Here is a 25,794-nt window from a genome sequence, read left to right as displayed (position 1 = left end):
CGATTTAAATATCCAGCCAGGCGGTCACCGGACCTGGGCGGGGACTGGGCGGGGTCATGCAAATAACACCGCTCTTAAAGCGCCAGGCCTCTGGGAGGGTGGGGCGCCCGCGCTGGCTTTGAGGCGCAGCTCTCTGGTTCTCGGCAAAGGCTTTGCCTAGGTGAGAGCTTCGCGGACCAGCGTCCTGTGGCGGGGATCATCCTCCTCCTCCGTGGGTCCACAGTCGCCAGACTAGGGCGGGCCCAATGGAAGCACCTTGCCCAAACAGCAATTCTGAGACACACCCTAAATCCTACCTGAGATGTTACGTCTGGGTCTCTGTCCTGCTAGGGGACCCTGTCACCCCCTGCAGACAGTGGTCAGTTGAGGCCACTCCGGCTTAACAGTGCCTGGTTACCCTTGTGGAAGTGGCTAGAGGCCAGCCCCCTGCAGCTCCCAAACTCTGGGCCTGTGGACACTTACTTGCTCCTGGCCCTGGAGGTGAGGTTTCCCTCTGTTTTTGCGAGGGCCCCGGCCTGGGGGACTTCAGGGCATTAGACAAGGTGTGCCCTGCACAGCCACATCAGGAGAAATTCCTGGGGAGGTTTCCCAACTGGTTCAGGATCCTAAGGTAACCTCACGGCAAGAGACTCTTCAGCAGACTCCTGGGTTTAGTGGCTGTCAGTGGGGAAGACAGGTCCACGTGGGCCTGGGGGCAAGTGGGTAGATGCTCTTGGGCTTGATGGATGGAGCCCACAGCCCAGATTCCATGTTCCAAGTTCGTGGCCATCCCAGCTCTTCTTCTGTCCCTGGAACCACTGACCTCACACCTTGTTCTGAACGTTTGTCCCTCCTCAGGCTCAGTGCAGGACTCTCTCCCATCCTCCCTGCCCTCAGAATCTGGCGTTGGGAGATGTGTGACTGTGAGCCAAGCCCGAAGTGCCTGAAGACAACGGGGACCCACCAAGAATAAGTGGAAAGAGCCAGCACTACCACTGAATTTCTGGGAGCTTTTATGTCTGGCTCTGTATTTTTCTGTGTGTCCTAGAATGTCTTCAGTGAGCAACTGTTGTTTTGCAGTTAGCCAGGAACATTAGTGTGACTTTGAAGAAACAGTGGACAGGTCCTCAGAGTGTGACGATTTGACTCTGTGGGTTACAGATGTAGGCTAGAATCAGGGAAGAATTTAAGGAGGCACCACCCAGACAACAAGGTCCCCCAAAACTGCTCCCTAGTTCCACTGAGCTCGGCTGCGAGAGGGCCAGCCCCGAGGCCAGGCTCCTGCCTTGGGGACGCCCCAGGACAGCAGGACAACTGTATGCTTCCAATGAAGGATAAGAAAGATCAAGGCCTCCCTTGGGTGGCCTTGGAGGACAAAAGTCAGAAATGACATCTGATGGCCAGGGCTGTGTGGGGAACAGAATCCCAAGATCACACGGCTCTCTGCAGGAACCCAGAGAGGAAGGGCACGTTCCCACTTGCTCATGTTCGCTTAGTCACACACACACGCATGCACACTCTCACACACACGGACACGACACTCAAACACCCACACACCCACACTCCATCACAAGTGCTCACACACACCTGCTCACAGACCCAGCAGCTGCCCACCTGCCCATGGGCACCTCTTCTGCTCCCCCTCCTGAGCACACGCATCCAGGGAACCTAGTCAAGGCCCATTTCTGGGCTAGACTTGGGGGAAGGAGGGCTGTTCCAGAGCCCAGCATACCCATGGGCATACAGTGCCCACTAGATGCATTCAGAAAAGGACTGTTTCTTCAGACATGGCGGGACAAGGGGTCCCAACCAGGCCACACAAACATGTCCCCTGGGTGGCTTGGTGAGGCCATGCTTAGGCCTGGGCGCCACCCCAGAAAGCAGGTGCCTGTGGCTCCAGGTCGGAGCCAGCCACAGGCAGACCCTTGGGTCGTGGTCCCCAATGAGGTCTTATCTACCTGGGGCCCATGCCTGGCTGTCTGGGCCAATTTGTACCTGGTCTGGGAGACGGGGGGTTAACATGAGGAACCACCACTGCTGGACAGTACATTAAAAAAAAAAACAACCCAAAACAACCAAAACCCAAAACAAAACGAATTCCCCACCCAGCCCCAACAACTCCACAGGCAAAAAAAAGGGAAAAAAAATTTTTTTTTCAGGTGCTAAAAATATTATCAGGAAATACTTTTCAGCAATGTGCTGTTTTAGGTTCCCCTCTGGACTCAAGGGCGCCTTTGTCTCTGCCACAGAAAGTCCACATTTATCAAAACCAAAGTCGTTTTTATCAAGCAGGCTCATGTTCCTGCGGCCAGGAAATCTGAGCCTCCCCAACAGGCCTGTGACAGCTTAGTTCAGGGCCTGGGTATGTGTGCAATTTCGATGGGGGAGCCCTGGAGCCGACCCTGGGATACCCCAGGACTAGGGCTCCATACAGGGCAAGGTAGGGAGTGTCCTTCCCCAGAACGCACCTGGTGGGGTCCCTGCAGGGCTGGGGTCAGGGACCCTGGGTGGGGCTGCGTGTGGGGCGGGGCTGCACGTGGGGCGGAGCTGCACGTGGGGCGGAGCCTGATGGTCTGCCCCTCCCATAGCTCCCTCTCCAGGAGTTCCCAGACCTATGTGAAACAAGAAACACATAACCCTAACCCCAGGTAACCCCCGTCCCCACCAGCTCCGGGAACAAGGCTAGGAGGTTCTAGGGCCATTGGGTCCAGCTCTCGTGGAAGCCCGCCCGGCCTTGTTATTACACGGTGAGGCTGGATGGGGTCTTGGCACAGCTGGTCCACTGAGGCAGAGACGGGCACACCTAGCTCAGGATGACAGCATTCCTCACACGAAGGGACTGTCCTTGAGTCCTGGGCCCACTCGGCTTCTGCCCGAACGTGCGGCAAGGAGGCACGGCCTCCATGGAGCCCCCACGCAGCTGGACACCCACAACGGGATGGCCGCTATTGGTCTTAGGGAAATGACCAGAACAGGCTTCCACATTTACTCCCTGGGATGTTCACTGCTGCTTCATTTGGTCAAACAACAGAGAGGAATTAGAAACACTTTGAGCCAGAGAATCGCAGGGACAGGCCAAAAATGGTTACAGGTTGGCTCACGTTGGGGCTCTGTCTTCGGGTGATGAGAGACCGCTGGGTGCTGATGAGAGACCGCTGGGTGCGGGTAGGCGCCCTGCAGCCTCACCCTCCTGCCCCTGGCGCAGGGGCAAAGCCTCCACTTCCGGACTGTGCTGCAGCCTCCAGGGACAGCCGCCACAGGAAGGCTCCTGTGGGGCCCAGGGACTGGCTTTTTGCTGGGAGGTTCGGCAGCAGGTGAAATCATGCTTCGGTGGCATTTTTAATGGTATGGGACAAAGCTCAGAGTAAAACGTTGACTACGAGTCTTTCGAAAGAGTATTCGTTGCAGCGTCTACTGTGTCTTTGGCCCCCCAGCCACCGGCCTGTACATGTGCCAGTAGAAAAAACTCAAATTTTAGGATCTGCACTGATGGCTTATGGGTGGTGGTTTTCTTATTATATGTTTTTTGTAAAATTTTTATTTGCGGGGCACCCGGGTGGCTCACTTGGTTGGACCTTCTCCTCAGGTCATGATTTCAGGGTCCTGGGATCAGCCCCATATTGGGCTTCCTGCTCAGTGGGCGGGGGGGCTGCTTCTCCCTCTGCCACGCCCCCTGCGTGTGTTTTCTCACACTCTCTCTGACAAATAAATAGAATCTTCAAAAAATTTTTTTATTTGCAGTTATTTAAAAAATATGAATGTTTTAGAAGCCGGAATATCAGTGACCCTGATTCCAGCTGGCCTCCTTGGTCCTGTGGCCCATTTCCTGCTCCAGCTGTGGCGGGAGGCTCTGCCTCCCTCAAAGGCCGGGATTTGTCCCCTCAGGGTGCCCCCTCACCCTCTCCTGCCTGCTCTGCGCCATGGGAATCATGACCTTCCTTGGGCCCCCAGAGTGGCGCTTTCTCTGTGGCTCTCCGGCTCCCCCCACTTCGTCTGCCCCCACCATGCTGTGGGCACTGGGCCTGTTTGCTGACTCCTGAGAAGGCTGTTGCCCCAGATGCCTGGCGGTGCCCCCGTGAGAGCTATGGCGTGCTGGTGCCACCCCCCATTGCCGAGAGCTCTTGATGATGCCGATCTGGGCCATACTTCACAGAGGATTCCCCATGCCGCTGTGGGGTGGAGTTGCTCCATTTGACGGGACTGAGGCCAGAGAGCCCGTCCAGGATCACACAGCTGAAGGGGGTGGAGCTAGGGTCAGTCCAGGGCTGATGACCCCCAGACGGATACTGGGGCTGCCGGGCTCCTCCAGGCTGGAGGCCTCCACACACCTCGGCCAAGGAAGAAGCTGGGAGCCTTTCCCCTCACCATCCAGGGAGGGCATGAACAGCCATCCAGCCCTGGTTCCCGTGCGCTCTGCCTGGCCCCTGCCCCAGGATCTCACCTCCAGGAGGGTGGGGTGGGTGGTGCGTGTGAGGACAGGAGGAGGCCCAGCCAGGCTCCAGCACCCCAGGAACTGGGCCTCACTTGCTTGGTGTCCCCAGCCCGTCTCTGTCCTCCAGCAACAGGACGCTGGGCCGGCAGCCTCACTGACCACATGGGTGTGGGGCCTCTGGGCATCACCTGGCCTCTTGCTGACTGTCCTGTGGCCTTGGTCCAGAAGCAAAGCCTTGTGGAGTCCCCATCTCCTCATGTGTCAACTGGTGCCCCAGGGAGATGCTGGGAAAACAGAGCCTGGTTCCTGGTTCCACGGGAATTTTCAGTGTCCTACTACTGGGAGGCTTAAGAAAACACCAATTTACTTCCATTAGGAAAATCTTTTTTCCCCCAAGTATATGACTTTATGTTGAATAAATAGAAATAACATCTCTTACATGGATTGAACTATTCATTAAAATATGCAGATCTTGGAGGTCTCACAGGTGCTTTGAACATCCCTCCTGTGCATGTGGGGAGAGCATGGACTTCGCCACAGAGAATTCCAGTCGGGTTATGGGGAGCTTTCATTTTATTTATTTTTTAATTTTTTAAAAACATTTTATTTATTTATTTGACAGAGACACAGTGAGAGAGGGAATACAAGCAGGGAGAGTGGGAGAGGGAGAAGCAGGCTCCATGCAGAGCAGGGAGCCTGATGTGGGGCTCATCCCATGACCCGGGATTCACAACCTAAGCAGAAGGCGGATGCCCAACGACTGAACCCCCAGGTGCCCCAAGGGAAGCCTCCCTTTTAATACCGGGGAGCCACCCTGACCCATCTGGTGTCTGCAATGCACCTCCCTCTCACCCATGAGCATCTTTGTAGCTCTTCTGGGCTGGGAGCTATGGTCCAGAGAGATGACCCATGTGACAGCTGTGGGTGCCACAGGCAGGCAGAGAGGAAAGTGCCCCCACACACCCGCATCTCCAGCCTCTTGTCCCTTCCTCACACCCCCATCCCTTGGGTCCTTCTGCTGGGGGTGGGGGCTTGGGGGTCCATCTGCTACCTGAGGGCCGCCCCTTCCCTCTCATGGCCCCACTCTTGCCCATTCTGCAGAACACTCTCCAGCAGTCAGTGTGCGGCCGCCTGCTCCCCTCCCCCACCTGTGATCCACCCTGATGGGTGAGTATCACATGCAGATACCAGTGCTAAAACCTTCTTTGCCCACAGTGGCCATTGTTAATTGTCCCCCAGCTCCTCCCCTCTGAGCCTGAGCTGAACTTCAGAATCCTTTTCAACCCAATCCCCAATAATCAGGCAGAGCAGAGAGCAGACCGAAGCCCGTTGCCAGTCTCCCTCCAGCCACTGCTTTTGTACCCTTTATGCCCCGTGGTAACTCCATCCCCGGGCAGAAAGCAAAGCCCGACCAGCAGCCTGCTTTAAGCCTGAGGTCAACCCGGCAACACACAGCTGGTGATGGCCCATCTGGGCCACGGCTACAAAGCCCGAACTCCCTTGGCTGTGCCCACGCCCCGGAGGGCAGCCAGCACCTGTGGCTGCAGACCCCACTGCCCAGCCATGGCCCCACATCCTCTATGAGAGAAGCCGCTGGGACCAGTGTGAATGGGGCAATGAGTGAAAATGCCAACAGGCCACTCCACAGAGGATCAAGATGGCTGCCTCGGTCTCCCAGCAAGTCGGGCTGGGTTCCCACAAGAATTTTCCCAGAGTTTATAGGCTGGAAAAGTGGGAGGCTCTGTAACAGCCTGAACTCTCACAGGCTGGGGCTTCTCGTGGCCCGTGAGTCACGGGGACTGGCTTCTGAGTCATTTCCAGCCACCTGCCGCTGGGTCGGGCCTGCTGTTCCTGGATATAGAAGGTCCCGTGGCCTCTGGATGTGGGGAAGTGGTGGCTGGGCCTCGCAGGACATTATGTTTTTGGCTCCAGTTGGTGGAAATACTTTCCATGTGTTTCCCCGTGTTTATAGAGCCAAGGGCACGGAATGCAGCCTATGGCCACGGAGGCCGGCCTGCCGGGGCCTGGCTCCCAGGGTTGGCCCAGACCAGTGTGTCTGAGCAGAAGCAGGGCCAGACAGGTGCGGGCTATGGGTGGCTCCCTGCGGCGGAGGACTGTCCTGGAGCACAGTGTCCTGTGGGCCAGGAGGAGCGCTATGCTGGGGGAGCGGCAGAGCGTTGGTGACACAGGCCCCCTGGGGCGGGAGTGGTGGGCTCAGGGCTGGGGCTGCCCGCACCACACTCTGTGAATAGCACAAGGCCCCGGTTTTCCTGGAGGGAGCTTCGAGGGGCCTGACTGCCCATCACGGCTGTGGTGGGCAGGCTGCCTGGGGCCATTCTGCAGCCGGGCTCACTTTCTGGCCCAGGCGGCCTGGCTGAGGCGGGCTTGTTGACGCCGAGGCACCTCCTGGTCCAGCTGCTTCTTCAGACTGGCCACCTGGGGGCGGGACAGGAGCTCAGGTGCGGGGGCAGGCCCTGCTGGCAGGGCCCCCAAGCACGGGGTTTTGCAGAGCTCTGTGGCTCCTGAGAAGAGGAGCCATGTGTGGAGAGAAACATTGGATGGTGGACAGGCTCACCAGCTGCTAGACAGGGACAACGCCCAAGTGTGCGGGTCCTCAGGACAGAGGCAGTTGTGTGCAGTGGACAAAAAACTCTTCCCTTCAGGCCATGAAAGTACTCAGAATGATAAGGAAATTCGTGTTCCTTGGCTTCTTGGTTTGGGACATGGGCTCGTGGGTTCAGGACACTAATTTGGGGGTGACACTGGGTGTCACTTTACTTTTCTGGGTCTCAGTTCCCTCAGGTGTCAAATAAGGGTTTTGACCCCATGGCTCTGAGGTCTCTGATGGCTCAGGGCCTGAGGGTCAGCTCCAGCAGGTGCGTGTGGGGGGTTGGGGAGACAGAGTAGGTCCATGCCCAAGGCCACATACACCACTGTTCTTGCCTCCTGACTCTGACCTCTGATCCAGGAACTGTCATCACTACTCGCCTTAAGGGCACAAAGAAGGTGGCGACCTGTCCCGGGATCCTCGCTCTGGCCCTCGGTGAGCCGTGGGAGTGACAGGATGGAAGGGTGAGAGTCCCAGGGTTGGTTGGATCCCCCAGTGGCGGTTTGGGATCCCGCTGCTGGAGGGCCTTCGGCTGGGGATGCTGGCCCATCTGCACCCCTTCCTCCACCTGGACACGGAGGTCTGGGCCCATGTACTCCTCCAGGCCTGTCACTGGCTGTGGGTGGGGTCCCAGCACCACAGGGCCTATGTAGCCTGCAGCCAGACCCCAGGATGTGGCTCGGCCTCTGGGGCCAGGTCTTGCTGCTGCTGGGCTGCCAGCTCCCAGAGCCGTGGGTCTCAGGCCGGTTCCCGCTCCACTCTCTGGACCTGCTGCCCTCCTATCTGCGTGTTGCACGGAATCTCCCCAGGCAGGTGTCCTGCCTTCCCCTTGGGGCTGCTAGCCCTTCCTCCAGTCCCCAGCTGGCTGCACTACCGTCTGCAGGGCACAGGCCCCAACCTGGCACTGGCAAGCAGGTCTAGAGGTGAGCATATGTTCACACTCCGGGGTTTTAATGGCATCCTAGTTTCTGCCTGGCTGGACCGGTGGGTCCTGCTAGTGTCACAGGCCGACTCTCTCCCTTTGCTCCTCTTGCCCAGTCATTGTGCAGAGGGAGGGGGTCTGCCCAGCAGGGGAAGATGCCCCCAGCATGCAGAGGGGCAGCCCCAGGACTTGCCCACAGGTCTGCCCTGACCCTGTGTTTCACGTGCTCTTCTGGTCCATGCCTCGCTCACGAGGTCCCCTGACCATGCTCCCAATCCCATGGGGCCTCACAGAGAAGACCAGGAGGGGTCCCTCGAGCCCCCGCTGCTGGTTCCTCCTCTGCCTATGACTTGAGCTGTGACCCTGGTAGACCCCATTGTCGTCTGGGGCTATGTCTTCTCATCTCTGTGGTATGGGAACGGTCCAGCCTGTTCTTCCCATCTGCATAGGCAAGTTTGTGGGGTGGTGGTGGTGTGCAGCACTCTTCTGAGACCCAGACACTCCTGGACTCGACTCCCCATCCTCTCCCCCGTCCCCAGGCTGGAGTGCAGGAAGATACTCTGGCCCGCTAACCTGCAGCTGCTGGTTCGGCCTCAGGGCCCTGTCCCTGTCCTGCCTCGGTCGTTCCTTCTTGGCTCCTGGCCGGGCTGTGTCCCCTTCCTTCCTCAGCGTGTCCTGCTCCATCTGCAAGAGCCCAGACAGCAGAGCTTGCGGTGGCCTCCTGGCAGGTGTGTGGGGTCAGGCCAGCCTTCACTGTGGGGATAACATACAGGGCTCTGGAAAGGGCTCTGTGTCTCCTGAGAGCAGGCTGGGGAGGGGGAAGGTCCTGCACCGGGGAGAGGGCTGAAGAAGGAGAACAGGGGGGCCTCCTGCACCTGGCAAGGTGCAGGGCCCCCCCCGGCATCCCCTGCCCCACGGAGCCTCAGTCCCCTGCACTCAGGTTCCCCCAGCCAGCTCCCAGGCCCTGGACACTCACTGATCCTGTCCCAGCAAGCCTGTGTGCCCACCATCTGTCTTCCCTGGAGGTGCAGTTTGCCCACGCAGAACCCCCTCTTGGTGACCCTCCCCCTACGCCAGGCCCAGGGCCCCGGGGTTAAATATCATATGGAGGAGGAGGCAGACACTTCCAATGGGAAGGCTCGTAGGGGCTCCTTTTGTCTGTGGCAGGTGATCCTCGTGGAGGAAGAACTGCCGCCCCAGGTCATGCCTTGTGGGTGCCTGACATGGACGGTCTCGTCCCCGGAAGTCCCTGGGTGGGCAAAAGGCCAGTCCGCAGCTGGGGTAGGATCAGAACCCAGGGTCTGCTCTATGAACCAGGCCCCCTCCACTACCCTGCTTCGGCCGCCCTGTGGGTCCCTGTGCGGGGTGGGGGTGGGGTGTCTCCGAGGGCCTCCAGGCTGGCCCTCCCTTCTGTGTCCTCCTGACCCACGCTTCTGCCCTGGGGGCTGGTCCCGCAGAGCACGGGAGACCTGGTGGCCTGGCCCACTGGGAAAGTTTGCAGTCAGTGATAGGAGGGTAGCGTCACAAAAATAAGGACTCCTTTCTTCTTCAGCGGTCAGAAAAACAAAGAGTCCACTTCCACTGAAAAGGGAAGTCCTGTTTCTTTAAAAATCCAGCTACGCTCCTGGAATCATATGTTAAAAAGAGAAAAGTGAAATCCAAAATAAATAAACGGCCACATCCGGGTTTCCCCTCCTGAGACACCAATAAAGGGTTTATGGGTTTGGGGGCCCCTCACAGCTGACCTCCTGGAACTCATTAGCTGTTCCTCCCCTCCCCGACCTGGGCTGCAGGGGCCCCCCAGCTGGCTCTGGTGCCCTGGGCAATACCACTGCGGCCAGGCCACTGCTCCCAGCAAAGGCCATGGAGGCTCCCTCAGCCCAGCGGCTCAGCGGCTGGCCCGCCCTCCAGGACAAGCAGGATTCCTGGGACTACAGGGGCTGGTCAACCTTCATTCCTGGGAGGGCAGGTGGCTCTGCAGGGACAGGCTGGCCAGCGGCTTCCAGTGACTGTCCGGACCTGTAGGCCTCCGGGCCTGCATCCTGCCCCTGATCCCGTTCCCAGGGCCACTGAGCTGACCACATGTCCCACTTGTCCCTAAGTCCATGTCAGCTGGACAGCGTGTATCCGGTGGCCAGGGCCTGCCCCAGGAGAGATGTTCGTGTGTGCCTGGGAACACATGGAGGGGCCGACACTCTCCTGGCGGTTCTGGGCCCACAGTGCCCTCGCCCGGTGGGGCGTGTTGCTCAGTGCTTATCTGAGAGCTGCCGGAGACCAGGGCCGGAGACTGCATTGGGCCTGGGCTGGCCCTTGAAGGCAGCTGTCATTCTCACAGGGACTTGGCTGCTCCTTACTCGAGAAGCAGCCCTGTCTCCTGACCCTGCTGTGGCTGGTGGCCTGTCTTTCACTCCTCAGTGGTGTCCACACCTTTTGCTGTATCCTCTGTCCTCCAAAGTCTGCGAGCTTGGGAACCCCAGCACCTGTCATTCAATCCATGGGCTAGCACTCGGTGTGGTGAGGCCACGCCATTCCCTGGCCCAGATGAGAGTGCCTCGCATAAAGCTGGTCTATGCAGGCCTTGGTGAGCAGAGGAAGCAGTGGCCAGCTCGGGGATCTCTCGATTCCCAGGGGGCCTCTGAGAGATGGTGGCCAGAAGCTGCTGCCCAGAGCAGCCATGAGCAAGGAACGCCCTCCCTTCTGGGTCTGGTTCTCTCTACGCAGGTGAGCCCACATTGGCACAGCTCCCCCACACCTTTGCCGGGGCCAGTGCCACGGAACACTGCAGCGCCGCTCCCTGTTCTCCTCCTTTGTGCCCACTCGTAGGGACGGGCAATGAGGGTCTCTGTCCAGATCCGGCCCAGACATGGTCCTTGAGGCCCCTGGTCATGGTCTGGGTGGTGTCCAGGGCAGCAGGACACGTGCATATCCTCATCTCAGCGAAGCCTTGGGAAGGCCACCCTACTCTGGGGACCGCGGCCGAGGCCCTCAGCCACTCCTGACGCTGGGACTACTGCTTTCCCACTTTGTGGATGGGGTCACTGAGCGCCTCAGGCCCCAGGTCGTCAGTCCAGTAAAGGCTGTCCCCAACCTCCCCTATTTCCTCCATATTCCCCACTCTAGTCCCTGTCCTGCCTGTCTCTGGAGCAGGCTTTGAGGACATCAGAATCCCAGGGCTCACAACATGGCTGGTGCCCTCCGTGGCAGGCAGCAGAGCTGGCAGATCTCACACTCACATCCCTGTTCTTGTTTCTGGGGGGCTGAGGCAGCCCTTCCAGGACAAGGGAGCTGCCCCTTGGACGACAGGAATGCCATTTCCTTTCTCTCGGCACCAGGAAAGTGCTCTGGCAAACTCCACCTCCAATTTCAACCTGAATGGCTTCGCTTTGGCCTGTTTTGTACATGGAGACCAGATCCATTCACAGCCGGGGACAGTGTGACTGTCAGAATCCCTGGCCAGTGGGCCCCTGGGATGGGCCCTGCCCCTCAGCCTCGCTGCTGTTCCCTTTCTTGCTGCAGGACTGGGGGCCTCTGGTCGCTCTGCCCTACCTTGCCCCGTGTGGAGACTGCTGGGGTGGCAAGACCGGCGTCCCCCTTCACCACGGGTGCGTACCCCACCGGTTGCCCTGGTGCAGTCGGTGGGGCCCTGACCGGCGGCCATTTCCAACACGGACAGCAGAACCCTGGGCTCCAGGGGTCGGCAGTGAGCCAGGCCACAAGGCTCCCCGCAGGGCTCTGGCTCAGATACTGGGACAAACCGGGGCCATTTGCTATGACCTGTGGTGCCTCCCCAAGGAGAGCAGAAGTAGCCGGGGTATCACCAACAGGGAGGGGAGTGTTGTGGGTCACCCTCCAGTGCCAGTGCGGCGCCTCCCGCAGCCTGCGGCGGCCGGGACCCCCCAACCGGACGCCCCTTTCCCCGCCTCCTGGAGCCGCGGGCCCGCCCACCAGCCCCGCGCCCGCGCGCAGCTCCGCGAGCTCCCCCTGCAGGCGGGCCGGCTCTTGCGCGGCGTCTGCTCTCGCGGGGCGCGCCTCCCTGTGCGCTGCGCCGTGCAACCCGCTCTCTCGCCTCAGGCTGCGGCTGCTGAGAGCCTAGGCCTGGCATCCAGGCTCCACTGTCTCCCCCTGAGCTGCGCGTCCACAATCATCCCTCTGTCGTAGGGGCGCTTACTGTGGGCAGGCCTCGGGCCTGTGACCCCTCCCGCCTCAGCTTCCGTGTGCTCTGGAGGTTGATGGTTGTCTGGGCGGCTCTGGGTATGAACACCTTCCTCAGGCATCTCCCAGAGCCTCCCTTCAGGCCCCCCAGGCGGGTGATTGCCTAAAGGGAATGCCCTGCCCTCTGGGGTCACTCACCTGTGGCAAGGGCTCCTTCGTGCCCCCTGCCTCCGGGCATCTGTGCTCCAGGCAGGTGACCTGCTCTTCCAGCAGCTTCCCTCTCTGGGCCAGGCCCTGGCCGTGACTTTTGCTTTCATCCAGGGCTCTGTGCAGGACGTCCAGTTGCTCCTAGGGAGAGGAAGGCATAGGGTCTCCTGGAAACATGGCTCCCTGGGAAGGAGAAGCCCAGGGCATCTGCTTGGGCCGCAGGTCACTGGGAAGAGGCAAGAACAGGTCAAATACAACGTGCACCCATCAGGTAGTTTAGGACAGAACTGCGGTGGGGAGGGGGCCGGGGTGCAGGACTTGCTGCGAGGCTCCAGTTGGCAGGTCCTCTGCTGCCAGTCAGAGTGGCCTCAGAGGACACACCTGGCATCCCCCGCCCCCTGCTTCCAGCCCTTGGAATGAACGTGACAGTCCCCCTGAGCTCATGGAGGCTGTGGTGCTCAGCCCCCCTACCCCACTTTCCCCACCTCCTGCCTCTACCAGCACGTGTTCCCCTCCCCCCGCCCTTCCAACCCTGCCCAGGAGTGCCGGCCCAGGACACCTACCCCTGCCCCACAGACACCAATAGCCAGGCCCCTGGGATGGCCACAGCCCCTTCTCCTCCATCCACAGCATTTGTCCCAAATGCTGGCATGACTGTGGCCCTGCTCCTGGAAGAGGTGGTTTCAGAGGAAGGAGGGGAGCGACCCCCTGGCAGACCTCATGGGTGACCCTCTTGGGCGACCCCATGGGCAGAGTTGGATGTACTTCCTTTGGTCTCATGCTGTAGTACTTTAGAAAATGGACAGTGGGGAGGCCAGTGCTTATGCCTAAAATGGCAGGGTTTCACCCTTCCCTGCGAATTTGGAAACTACCATTTTCTGTCTGTGCACATTTCTAGGAGAAAAGCAGAGTTTTCCTTTAAATATGGCTTAAATATTTCATGGTATTTTAAAGAGGCCCAAACCACTTATGTGAAGCATTGTGCTTCTCTTGTAATGACTCAGCTGTTACGGAATCCAAATTAGCCATTATAATTGAACGGCGAAACCCTTCATGCACATTGCCCGGTGCGCCACGAGTTCTCCTTCCTCCCATGGCTTGGGTTCTGAGTCCTGGTGTTGCTCGAGATGTGGTTTAGGCCAGTGCGCCTGCACACCCAGGTTCAGTCTGAGGGTTCAAGTAGCCACAGGAAAGTGGGAGCTGTAGCCCCACGCAGGTCCTGCCCTCTGGGGGCCCTCGGGCCAGTCCCAGGAGAGCCCGGTGCCAGGCAGCGCTCAGATGTAAGGGGAACTTGGTTCCCCGGACTCTGGGCTCCGCCCCATTTGCCTGCCAGTTTGTCCATCCTGGTGTAAACCCCTTCTGCTTTGACCATTCCAGCCTTATCACCAGCTTTACTGTTGTTTTTCAAAATTTCCGTTAAAAATATCAAATGCCTATTCTTCTCCGTATACTTTGCAATCATGGTGCCCTGTTTCCCTCCAAACATACCATTAAAAAAAAAAAAAAAAAAAAAAGACAAAACCAAACCAACAGAGCAAAGAACCAACAAACAACCTACAAATCAGGAACATACACACAGATCCAGTCAGAAGCTGATCGAAAGACCCTAACTGCCTCAGAGCCTCACGCTCTCCCCAGTAAGATCTGTTGCAGCAGCAGGAAGAGGCACACACGTCATCATTCTTTTAAATAATCCTTGCTTTAAGAAGTAAAAATGAAAACTCCTAGAAAACCAGTAAAAAGAAAAAGCATTCACGCCAGAAGTCCGTGGCATGCCCACCATGCTACAGGTGGGGAAAATGGGATAACCTGGAATGCTCTGCCGAGAGACAAAGCCCGCACATAAACCTGTCACCTACTCGTTTTAGGAAAGGAGAGAGATCACAACACTATTAATAGAAGCCACAATGAACAACTGTAAGTAAAAATGAGAGGAGAGATAAAGCTGATTCTTTGAAAAGACCAATAAAACAGACAAATGGCTGGTGGGTAGAATTAAGAGAAACAAACAGGAATCTCCAACGGCGTGAAACAGATGTGGCCACAGATACAAATACTGCAGAACCTCGGGTGTCCAACAGTTCCAGCTCCAGGTAGGACTCGATACGAATAAAATGTGGAATAGACAAAACATGTGGGGCCTCGACGGTGCAGTTGAAAATAGGAGCAAGAGGCCCGAAGATGGTAAAGGTCGGAGCAGGCAGGGGACGGAGTGACTGCAGGCAAGGGAAGGGGAGGAGCAGGCCCATCCCATGCACCCTTTCAGGGAAGCTGAGTTGGGCTGGGCAGTGACATAGTTGACAGAAAAAGGTGGAAGGCCCACCAGTTCATTGTATGAAGAGAAAATCATCGGAACACCCAAACTTGAAGAAATTGGACACCCTGCAGGGCTCAGGGCATCACATCCGGCCAGGGGGACCCTGCCCACCTGTGTGGCCCGCCCTGCCCCATCTGTCAGCCCAGGAGCTGCTGGAACTGGACGGATGCTCGGCTGGGCCCCGGGACCAGGGTTCTGGAGAAGAGGGGGTACGTGAGCAGACCACAGGGTGGCTCTGGACAGTTTGAGTGGCACTAGTGCCACGAGGACCCCAAGAGCCCCTCTCTCCTGGGAAGCTGTGACCCGCCTCTGACGGGGGTGGGACTCCACTGGTCGCCTCTCCCAGGGGCGTCCGTGCCCCCTGCCACACTTGCTTGGAGGTCACCAGCTGCCTGCAGGACCCCCGCATGGGGTGTGGGGGGTGTGTCCTGATGCTCTGGGCCCGGCTCTGCATGGTTGATCTGTTGAATTCCCAGGGTAGCCCTGGAAACGGGGAGTGGTTTGCTCTCAAACAAGAATCTTACTGTTTGCATAGCACAGCCTACCATTTAATTAGAAAAATATGTTTTTAATCAACTTTCTCTTAACAAACACATTGGCTCATGTGAAACAGGGGAGAACCCAGTCCATGAAAGTGAAAGCAGTCATGTTGGATGCAGACCTTGCTCTAGCCCACGCTGGCAGCCCGGCCACCTGAGTGGCAGAGGGTGGCGGGGGTGGGGAGTATGGCCACTGGCCGGAGCCCTGCTTGGATCTGCTGTTTGTCAAAAGGGCCTGGGGCCTCTGGGCCTCCAGTGGGTCTGAATTCCCCTCCCACTTGCCCACCTCAACTGCCTGCAGGTTACAAAAGTTGGAAAAAGCTTCCTCAGGGTTGGAGAGCAGAGACTTTGGGGGTTCCCACAACTTGGAGGCAGATGGAATGAAGTGGCCTAAAAATAGGAGAATTACCAGAATTCTAGGAACAACTTGACACAATGCTGGTAGATTTTAGTACCTACACGTCACTGAAAAATGGAGTAAATCTTAAGGAGAAAAAATCCACAGAGAGATTTGTTCAGAGAAGATCTGAACAACATCCAACCCATCTGCATCCATGTGAGGAAGCCTCACAGGGCAACCTGCCAGAACCCCAGGGACGCTGACACAGAGAGAACCCGGGCTGCAGGGGAGACCTCAAGGCCTCTAGTCCCCTGGCAGGCAGGTGCTGGTGGGGAGGAACCCAGGACACCCCCCACCACAGCCAGCTGTGCCCCTGAGAACAGGGCCTTCACCTCCCAGTCTCTGGAGTGGGAAAGTTCTGGAATCTCTCCGTGCTGCCTCCTTCTCAGTCCTGCCAGCTCCCCATGGACCCCACAGCCCCCGGGCTCCTCTTTCTGTCTTTTAGTGTCAGCCTGAAATATCTGGACAGGGACATGTAAAGTCCCAGGTGGGTCCTCCCCACTCCCGACTTGGAACAAGACCAGATCCCCTTCTTTGAAGCCATGCAGAAGGAAAACATCTCGACAGTAGCAACCAACTGTGGCTCAAGAGACAAGTCAATCTGAGGGAGTGAATCTGAGGGTCTTGAATGAAAAGAGAACGGAGTTAATGCAGGAAATGGGAACAGGTATCTGAAGATGTGTACCGAAGACCTCAAGAAGGGGATGCCATGCTGGGAGCCGGAGTGGGAATAATCAAGATGAAAAACACAAGGACCGACCCAGGGTGGTGAGGACAGGGATTGGATAAGACACGGCAGTCAGATCAGCTAACCTGGGTGAAGACTGTGAGTTCTCCGGGACATGGGTGGGGGGTCAGGGACAAGAAGGTGCCAGCAGCAAAAGGGCAAGGCCCAGAGAGCAGGGCTGAGCTGCAGGGAATTTTGGGACAAAAAAATGGGGAGGAGGAGAAGAGATGTTTTTTAAGTGGAAATCACATGCCTCAGCTAAAGACAGATTTGATTTTGCAGAGAGCTCCACAGGCCCAGGCTCAGACAACAGAGGGAGCAAGTCAATGTTTTGGCACATTTTTGAATTTCAGAGATAAACGGGCCTTCTGGCTCCCACTCTGGAGGGAACAGTTCAAACAGCCCCCAACACACTTACCTTCCTTGAACCCATCTGAGAATGAGGTCACAGTGCAAACACTGGATGAAATCCAAGTAGACTCGGGCCCTCCCAGAGAGCTGGGCTGCGAGCGAGCTTACCCAAGTCCCCTGCACAGGCGACAAGCCCGTGGACGTGGGGCACTGACTGCCAGTGCCTGGTGTCATGGGCAGAGCTACCTACCGCCTGGACCTGCGGCCACCAGATCACCTGTGAGCGCGTTAGGTCATGTCGCAGATGTGATCATCCAGGTGGGCCTGACTGACCCCAGGAGCCCCGCAGGCTGGTGGCAGGGGGCTGCAGTGGGGTTCGGGTGTGAGGGTCCTGCGGCCAGTGCCATGTTTTGAGAGCCCCTAAGAAGGCCCAGGCCCGGGGCCGGAGTTGCCTCCCGAAGCCACTCTGTCCTCAGATGGGGGGAAGGCTGCCAAGAGCCTGTGGGGGCTTCTGCCAAGAGCCTCAAGTGAGGGCACAGCCCGGCCCATCCCGGGGTGTGGAGTCCTGCCGGCAGGGCCTTCTGGCCTGCAGGACTGGGAGCCATAGATGGGTGCGCCCTCCGTCTGTGGTAATGTTTGTGGAGCGGGCAAAAGGCATACATGGTTGGGCTGCTGTGAGTAGAAAGCCTTTGGTGTCTGTGGAGGGCAGGGGGTTCAGGCTCAGGGCCAGGCCCTTCATGGACCCCCACTGGGCACCTAGAAGGAAGGTGGAGGCAGGCAGTCTGGAGCAGGACAGGGCCCCTGCAGAGAGATAGTCTCCATAAGCCTCTAGGCACAGGTGCAGAAGCCTAGCAGCTGGGGGGAGGGCTGCCAGAAGGGGTCCCCCTGCCCAGTACAGGGTAGCATCTGCTGTCATGCGTACTGTTGCAACAGTCCCCCACCTCCACAAAAGGCCAAGGGGAGCAAATAACCCTAAGAAAGGGATGGAATGGAAGTCATGAGGAAGCATTAAATCAGCAAGTGTCCTATCAGCAATCAGAGAGAACCAGAGTGTGGAAATTACTGCAAAACTTGTAAGTGGGGTAAATTCCCTTGGAAAAGGCAAAGACTCCATCCAGAGGGGCTCAGAGCCAAGGCCGGGCTGAGGAAATGACTGAAAACCTACAGGGGTGGGGAGGGCAGAGCCAGGACTCAGGGCAGGGCAGAGGAGCCCTGTGGGAGGAGGCGGACGCAGTGGAACTCCAGGCAAACAGCATTTAGTGGCACTCGGTCCTTCAGGTGCTAAGTCCGAGCGGCCGAGAAACTTCAAATTCTGAAGAGCATGCCATAGAAATCTATAAACCCAAGACTCTTAGAAATGAAAGATGTTCCCCCACCCAACTGTAGTGGTAAAATTCAACACATCACTCCTAGCTTTGATGAACTCTGGAGATGGATCCGATGTGGAGTATCATATTTAAGATGTATTTCAAAGTGTGTAACGTGCAAACAGAAAACGTTATTTTCAAGTGTGCACAGAAGACACACATGTGAATGCAGCCTCAGCCCACCTGCTCCAGTCACTCGGGCCCTGGCGTCACTCGGGTATCTTTCCAGTCTGGCCACAAGCCCAGCCAGACCCCCGGGCCTCACCACTGCCCCTCCAAGCCCTCCCCAGCAGTGGTGGCCAGAGGGCCTCTGAACCTCAAGACTCCAGGTGTCCTCACAGATTCCAGGCTGGGTCTCAGTCCCAGTCTCCCGAGCTCCCCGGTGCTTTTTCTGCAGGTCCACCTCTGCCCCCTGTCCCTCGCCCCACAGGAGGCCCCTCCTCAAGGGCTCTGGGCCCCACAGTGGACCGAGGACTCTGAGGACCACCAGGCTCTGCACCTGCTCTCTGAGCCCTCTGAGGGGCGGGCTGCCTTCAGGGCCCTGAGGGCCTGGCCAGCCCACCACTCCCGCATACCAGCCAAGCCACCTCGCCTTCCAAGATCTGGCAGTGCCAGGACTCTGGGTCTGTGGGGCTGAGACTGCCCGTCCTGCCCCCCCAGGTCCCGATCGGCCCCTCTCCTCTGCTGCTCCCATCAGCGTCATCTTTCCAGGGCAGGGCCAGGGACCTGATTCCCCGAGATACCTCTGGGGAGCCTGTGTTCTCTCCCCTCATGTGCTGGTCCCTGTGCCCCCAAGGGCCTCAAAGAGTTTTCTGGAAATGGTAGGCTGGAGCTTCAACCGCCCAGACCCCACTGCTCCCCAGCCTAGTCTTGCAGGGTGGGCTGGGGTGGGGTACTCTGGCCCACTCCCAGCATTATTTTGACTTGTGACTTTGTGTGGGGTGCAGGGCTCCCCTGTCCAGCCAGACCTCCCCCACCTCCAGCCCAGCATCCTTCCTTGAAAGCAGGGTCCCCAAGGCCACCTTCACAGCACAAAGCCTGTATGTGGGGACATTTACCCCAATTCATCTTATGTGACCTCCTACGTCTGAGTGACACAGTAAGCCTGTCCTGCAGCGGCATAAGTGTGACCCCACAGAAGGCTCCGAGGCTGGGCCGGTGTCACTGTAGGCCTGCCGGCATGGCCACAGAGAGAAGGAGGGGCTGGGGAAGCTGGGGCTCCGCCATGGGGGCAAGTCTTTCCCTACCCAGGTCTATTTCCCCAGTCTGTAAAATAAGGGTAGGGACCACCTCCACAACAGTTCTACCAGGGACCCTAATGAGCTCTGCGGGGCCGCCATGTCCCTCGAGGCCACCTGCTCTGTCCCAGCTGTGCCTCTGCCCATAGGGATCCCCGTCCCTCAGAAGCCTTCCCAGTCTCCTCTTGCCCTCTGATCCCCCTGGCCAAGGGCCCCACCTGCAGCCTCCGCTTCTCCCAGCTGGCCGCCCGCATGCTCGCCAGGTGCTCCAGCTCCAGCCTTCCGAGCGCCTCCTCTCGCAGGGCCCGCGCCGCCTGTGCACTGCTCCTCTCACGGTCCGCCTGGCGCCGAGCTGTGTGGCAGAGGCTTGCCTGGCTCCCAGGCTCTGAGGGGTGGCCACATGTGGGACTGCCCCTGCCCATTTCACAGGCCAGGAGACTGAGGCTGGGTGAGTTTGAGTGTCTGGCACCTGGAAGGGGTTGCTGGAGAGGCCCCCCCTCTGACTACTCCCTGCTGGCGGGTCTGGGGTCCTGGCTCCCTCTGCCTACTTCTCTTTCTCTCCCCCTTCTTTCCTTCCACAGACATTCCTCCTTTGAGACTGTGCTAGGCCCTGGGCCCACCTTCCAGGCAGACCTGTTAATGGGGGGGAGGGGCAAAGGACAGTAATGCAGTTGGGGTGACTAGCAGGGCAGGGTACTCTCTGAGGGGACAGGGACAGGGATCAGAGACCTGATGCGGAGATGGGCCTCATGACTGTCAGTGAAAGAGGGTCCCTCCACAGTCTGTGCAAAGGCCCTGAGGTAGGGTCTGTAAGAGGCCAGTGTGGCAGGAGGGCATGGAGGCCCCGTGGGGTCTCTGGACTTTATTCCTCTGTGATGGGGAGGCTGCTGTTGAGAAAACAGCCAGCCAGCTGGCCCGTGCCAGCCACATCCCAGGGAGGCACACAGGTCTGGTGTGGCCCCCATGGGCCAGGCCTGAGCAGCTCCCAGGACTGCACACACCCAGCAGCAGGGGTGAGGCACCCAGGAACCCCTGAGGTGGTGGTGGGCCCCACATAGCACTCCCTGAGGGCAGGGTGAGGGAAGGGAGCTCACCTCCCTCAGCCTCTGCCAGCGCCGTCTGCAGCTGCCCCACACGGCTCTGGGCTCGGGCGCTCTCGCTCTCTGCCTTGCTCAGCCGGCCGCTCAGGCTTACTGCCTGGAAGTGCCAGTCATCCTAGGTGGAAGAACCCAGATCAGAGGGCAGCCTGGGAGGGAAGGGAGGGCCGAGGGGTAGGGTGGGAGGCTTGGGGGGTTCGGCGCGCTGACCTGTGGGCATCAGAGTGACTCCCATTTGGAGGAAGAGAGGAGCTGGGCCATTTGGGGCAATTGGTCTGTGGGACACCATGGTATTTACTGCTATTTCTCAGGCCAAAGAAAGGACAGTGTGAACACTGAGGGGCTCAGGGACCCACAGGGCCCCTCCAGGGTCTCAGCAGGCCTGAGGTGGATGGACAGATGGATAGCAGAGCGATGAGCAGCTTCCTTCCATTTTAGGGGCCCCAGGACATGTCCTCTCCACCCCCTTACTCGTTCCTTCTGGGTGTCCCGCAGCTGCTGCGCCAGGTCCCACAGGGCGTCCCGCACGGAGGCTATGTCCACCTCTGGGCTGGGGTCCCCGGGTGCAGGGGAGGGCCATCGCGGCGGTGAGCGGGACCGGCCAGGGAGGCTGGCCCTCTGCTGCGCGGAGCGAGCCTGGATGCCATCTGAACCTGCAAGACGGGGTCAGCTGAGGGAACGGGGTGGGGATGCAGTGACAGCCCCCTTCCTCAGGGAGTTGTGGGGGTCATGGGGTTCTAGGCCCCTCACGGTGTGGGGCGTGAGGCCTGTGGGGGCTGTGTCCTAAGTGGGTGCCGAGCAAGGACAGGAGCCCACACGAAGCCACCGAGGACACTGACCTTTACTGGGGGAGCCCGAGGGCCTCTGTCCCTGGAGCCCCAGGCCACGGCAAAGCGTCGACCACAGCCGGCTCAGCTGGCCCTCCGCATCCCGCCTGGCACCCTCAGCCTGAGCGAGCTCCTGCTCCAGCCTGTGGATCTGGCCGCAGGCCTCATCCAGGCGAGCCCGCAGCCCCTCCACCGCCCCGCGGGCCTGCTGCAGCCTCCTGGTCGTGGTGCGAAGCTCGGCCCGGAGAGCGTGCTCGGCACCCTGGCTCTGGCAGAGACGTGCCTCCAGCCGCTGCTTCTGGGCCTCCGCTCCAGATTCTACCTCCGCCAGCCTCTGCTGCAGCCTCAGGACCTGTGGGAAGGATGTGAGGCCATCCCAGAGTCCCCTGCCCTCGCAGCCCTGCCCCAGGCCTCTCGTCCTGACCTCTCCTGAGGGAGTCCCTCAGACCCTCCCCATCAGCATGTCACAGCGAGGGGCCCTTGACCCACCTCCCAGTCCATGTTTGGCAGTGGGGACCCCCCGAGCCCAGGTGGGGAAGGACACCCCATGACCATGGAGAACATCCTGGCAGACACGGGAAAACCCCAGCAGGTCTGACAGCTGTGACCCTAGGCTGTCCCCTCCTGTGGCCTGCCCCAGTTCCACTTGTAGCCAGCTCCGTGCTTGTGGCCTGTGGGGGCATGGGCTGGGTCAGCGTCCTCCTGAGCCCAGGGCATGGGAGCCTCAGGGTGTCTCACACAATGACACGGGCTTCCAAGTGCCAACAGAGTGGGCTCATCGAGGGCTTCCCAGCCCCTATAGCCTCGCCTAGCCCGTGGAGCACGGGGGTCGAGAGGGGGAGGCTCTGGGCTTGGGTGGCCTGCTCCCCTGCCTCTCTTGGCCTGGGCCACTCTTCCTCCCTTCTCGAGTTACTCCAGCCCCCTGGGTACCCCCTCCCCACGGGTCCTCTGCTGGGCCTGTTCCCCTCTCTTCTCTGGTGGCCTGGGCTAGGAGCAGAGGGACCCTCCCTGACCCACTGCCCATCTGTAGCAGCCCATTCCGTCATTCCCGGTTAGACTGCCCTGTCTGCTACTGCAGACCGTGCTCACGGCCTGATCTGTGCCCCATGCCCTTGGGATGTGTACCTTCAGCCACATGACGTGCCCTGTAAACACTTTTGAGTGATGGCAGGACTGACAGCAGCACTGTCACCTCTAGGGAAGTGACAGGCTTAGAGGCCACAGAGCCTGCACCAGACTGTAATTCCTAGGGTGGAGGCCTGGGCTGGGGGCAGGGCGGGGCCTTGTCTCGTTTCCTATCTGGGTGGTCAAAGTGCCAATGACTCCATTCCCCGGTGGAGGTGAGGAGCTACAGGTCACACCATGGTCACACAGGTCGTGGGAAGGGAGTCCATGTTTTCTGGTCAATGAAGCCACTGTCTGCATGACTCTGGGTCTGAACTGGGGGATCCTGGGCAGGCCAGGCTGTGAGCAGGGGTAGGTACGAGGCCACCTGGCCTCCGGCAGCACACAGAGCCAGGCCTGGACAGAGGGCCTTTCCAGCTGCTGTAGGGGCAGGAGGACACGGGCCTGCAGGGAGGGAGCAGGTGGGAGAGTGTGTGCATGTGAGCACATGGTCAGGGCCGGGGAGACACACGTGGGCAGGTGTGGGTGTGGGTGTATACTCTGAATCCTGAGGCTCTTTAAGAAATGGACATTTTAGGGGTCCCTGACTGTCTTCCAGCTCAGAATGCTCCTGTCACCTGGGTGAGGCTGTCCCTTTCTAAAACACAAGAATGCTAGGAGACGCAGGGGTCACCACTTCCATGGTGTTGGGTCAGTCAGAGCCCCTGTCCCTTCACCCTGGCTGCATCCAGCCTCGCTGGGAAGTGCGATAGATGAGCATGTGGACTCATGGAGTGCACGTGGGCAAGAGCCAGGCCGGGTGGCCCTGGACCCCAGCCCTTCAGGCAGCACTGGTGCCTCCTCTGCCGGCTGCTCAGCTCTCCTACCTCCCTCCGGGCACCATCGTGGGCTGCCTCAGCCTCCGTGGCCAGCCTCTGCATCTGCAGCACCTCCTGCTGACTCTGTTGCTGCTGCTGCTGCTGCTGTTGAGCGCCCTGTGCGCCCCGGACCTGAAGTTGGATCACCTCTTGGCTCTTTCTCCGGTTCTCAGCCTCCAGCATGCTCACCTGTGAGTGAGCATGGGATTGCCAGGGCCCTCCTGGACCCCTGCCTCTGTTCACATGTCCTGGGGCATCACCTTCCTTTGATGCAGCGCCCACACTCTAGGTGTTGGAGGTGGGGTGCCCTCGGAGCCAGGACACCATGTGGGCGGGAATGGGCTGAGGTCGGTGTCAGAGGTGCTGCTTTGGTCTCCTCACCGGCTCTCACTCACAGAGAGCCTCATTCCACTACCTCTCTGAGCCTCCGTGGGCTCACATGAAAAGGAAGGTACTAGAACCTACCTTACAGGAGGACTGTGGGGGTGGAAGGAGGGAGGCGAAGGAGATGCCTAGTCTGGAGGGAGCACAGGGCATCTCACAACCCGCTCCAAGTCTGAGGAAGTCTGACAGGGCCGCAGAGGCTTGAAAAGGGCTCCAGCCTCAAGGGGCATCTTGGGCTCTTGTCTGAGCCATTGTGGGCCACCCCCTCCGTCCCGCCCCGCCATGAACTCAGCACAAGTGGCTCTTGAATTTGGAAGCCGAGGTGGATAGATGAAACAGCACAGCTGCTTTCGGAGCCCAAGGTGGCCATGCAGGGAGGAAGCCATGGGGGAGCCTGGGGACGCCCCAGCTGACAGCCAGCCTGGCAGTGGGGCCCATGAGTCTGTCGCTGCAGGCCGGCTGGGCCCTGCCCGCAAGGCCCCACTGTGGAGTGTTCTTGGCACGTGCCCTCTGCGCCCTGGCTGAGTTCCTGATCCATAGGGTCCATGAGCATCCAAGTGCTTGTTCTCAGCCATTAGGTCCATACCCCCTGGGGCACACGAAACCAGGAGCCCCATGGGTCTCAGTAGGGCCCTCTGGCAAGCGGCTTCCAGCATGGGGGCAGAATATTCCAGAGCCACAGGAAGCAAAGCCTTGTCCTGGAGCCCCTGCTCCAGCCAGTGTGTGCCCTGGGGCCTGGGGGTGGGGGTGGGGACACCTCTGTAGGCACAGGGCTGCGGGATGGTGGCCCTCACCTGTCTGCCCAGCTCCTGGAGTTCCCGGTGTGCATCTGCCTGGGCCTGCTCCACCTCCCTCAGACTGGCCCGCAGCTCACAGGCCTCCTTCTGGGCCACGGCCCGGGCCTCCTCCAGGACCAGCACCTTCTGCTCCCCTTCCTCCTTGGACCTCTGGAAACTGAGCCATGGGTCACAGGCAGGGGCTCCCACATCGCATCCCGCACAGAGACTTCTTGTCACCCACCCCACTCTGGCTTGATGCCTCTCCTGTGGCTTGTTTCTCCAGGGTCCCAGGGCCCAGCCTCCTTGGGGCTGCCTCCCTATCACCTTTGGGGTAGATGAGGGCTGAACGCCCAACTGGCTCTGACCCTTTCCATGTCTCCGGACCCTCCCCCTGCGATGTTCCTCTCTCCAGCCACATTCCCAGAGACCCAATGTCCAGCAGAAGCCCCACACCTCTGCCACCCCACTGCGAGGGCTGCGGTGCCAGCCTCGCTGTCCTCAGAGCCCCGGACCAGGCCCCTCAGCCTCAGTCTGCTCTCCAGTCCTTGGCAGTCTCCTGCTGGCCACGTGGGACCTGTCTGGCATCGAGGGTGGGACCGCTGTGTTGGTATCTCGACCTTCCCCTCCCCAGGGGTCAGCCCTTCAGACAGGTAGCTGGCACCCTGGTCAGCTCAGTGAGTCCACCCCACCACCATCTGGCCTACAGGAGATCGGGAGATGGTCCCACATCCCACATCCTTTGTTCCCGGGATGAGCCTTGGGGCCGCGCAGGCTCCAAGGGGAGGTACCTGGCCTTCTCCTTCTCAGCCCTGCATATGGTGGCCCGCAGCTCAGCATTGGAGCGCTGCAGCACGTCCTTCTCGCGGGCCTCATCTCCCAGGGCCCGCTGGGCCTCCAGGACCTCCCTGCGAAGTCCCTCCCGGCTCTCCTCGCTGTCCTGAAGCTCTTGGCGCAGCGCAGCCAGCCCGTCCCTGGCTTCATCCAGCTGGGCCTGCAGCCTCTCAGCCTAAGGGAGGAGCACGGGCTGTATGGCCCGCTGGGGGCAGGCAGCAGGGGCTAGGGGCTAGGGGCCAGGCTCTGGCCTTGTGTTTCCAAGGGCTTAAAGGAGAAGCAGATGACCTATATTTGCCCACCCGGGGGGGTCACCTCACCTAATGCTGTGAGGCCACGGGGCGGTTCACGAGAGCTGATCCCTGAGCCCCGCGGGAGGTGACTCTCTGACCCTCCTGGCCTTGGTGTTGCCCCGCCCCTCCCTGGGCTCCAGGGATGCTGGTCACTGGTCAGCCCACATATCCTCCCACATCCAGGTCCAGTAGCCTGCTTGATGGCCTGCCCCACCTGCTGTCCCCTTCAGTGATGGTGTGGCATAGGGCCACTGTCCACCCCGATGTGGGCAGCAGGGCCAGGGGCCTGGGCTCCCGATCCCTGCATGGTTGTGGGCACACCCTCCCCCTCGGCTGTCATTTCCCTATCTTACGGGAGGCCG

General features: G+C 59.6%; 1 protein-coding gene across 8 annotated transcripts in view; it reads right to left on the bottom strand.

Moving 5' to 3' along the window:
* Positions 1 to 5,065: 5,065 nt before the first annotated feature.
* CROCC2 (ciliary rootlet coiled-coil, rootletin family member 2) overlaps positions 5,066 to 25,794 on the bottom strand; it is a 60,889-nt gene continuing 40,160 nt past the window's right edge. For 2 of the 8 annotated variants that reach the window (XM_032355425.1, XM_032355426.1), the window contains exons 22-32: positions 25,097 to 25,314; positions 24,324 to 24,483; positions 23,155 to 23,334; positions 21,176 to 21,515; positions 20,808 to 20,989; positions 20,334 to 20,454; positions 19,458 to 19,591; positions 12,292 to 12,441; positions 12,110 to 12,188; positions 8,515 to 8,625; positions 6,758 to 7,587 (exon numbers count right to left, since the gene is read on the bottom strand). In XM_032355425.1, the coding sequence (XP_032211316.1) occupies positions 7,217 to 7,587; positions 8,515 to 8,625; positions 12,110 to 12,188; positions 12,292 to 12,441; positions 19,458 to 19,591; positions 20,334 to 20,454; positions 20,808 to 20,989; positions 21,176 to 21,515; positions 23,155 to 23,334; positions 24,324 to 24,483; positions 25,097 to 25,314 (2,046 nt within the window). In that variant the 3' untranslated portion in view covers positions 6,758 to 7,216. The other 6 variants (XM_032355428.1, XM_032355431.1, XM_032355427.1 and 3 more) reach the window with 6 other exon arrangements.

The sequence above is a fragment of the Mustela erminea genome, chromosome 8, assembly GCF_009829155.1.
Source record: "Mustela erminea isolate mMusErm1 chromosome 8, mMusErm1.Pri, whole genome shotgun sequence".
NCBI classification, from domain to species: domain Eukaryota; kingdom Metazoa; phylum Chordata; class Mammalia; order Carnivora; family Mustelidae; genus Mustela; species Mustela erminea.
The sequence above is the reverse complement of the archived record's forward strand: the minus strand, read 5'-3'. Positions and strand labels throughout refer to the sequence as shown.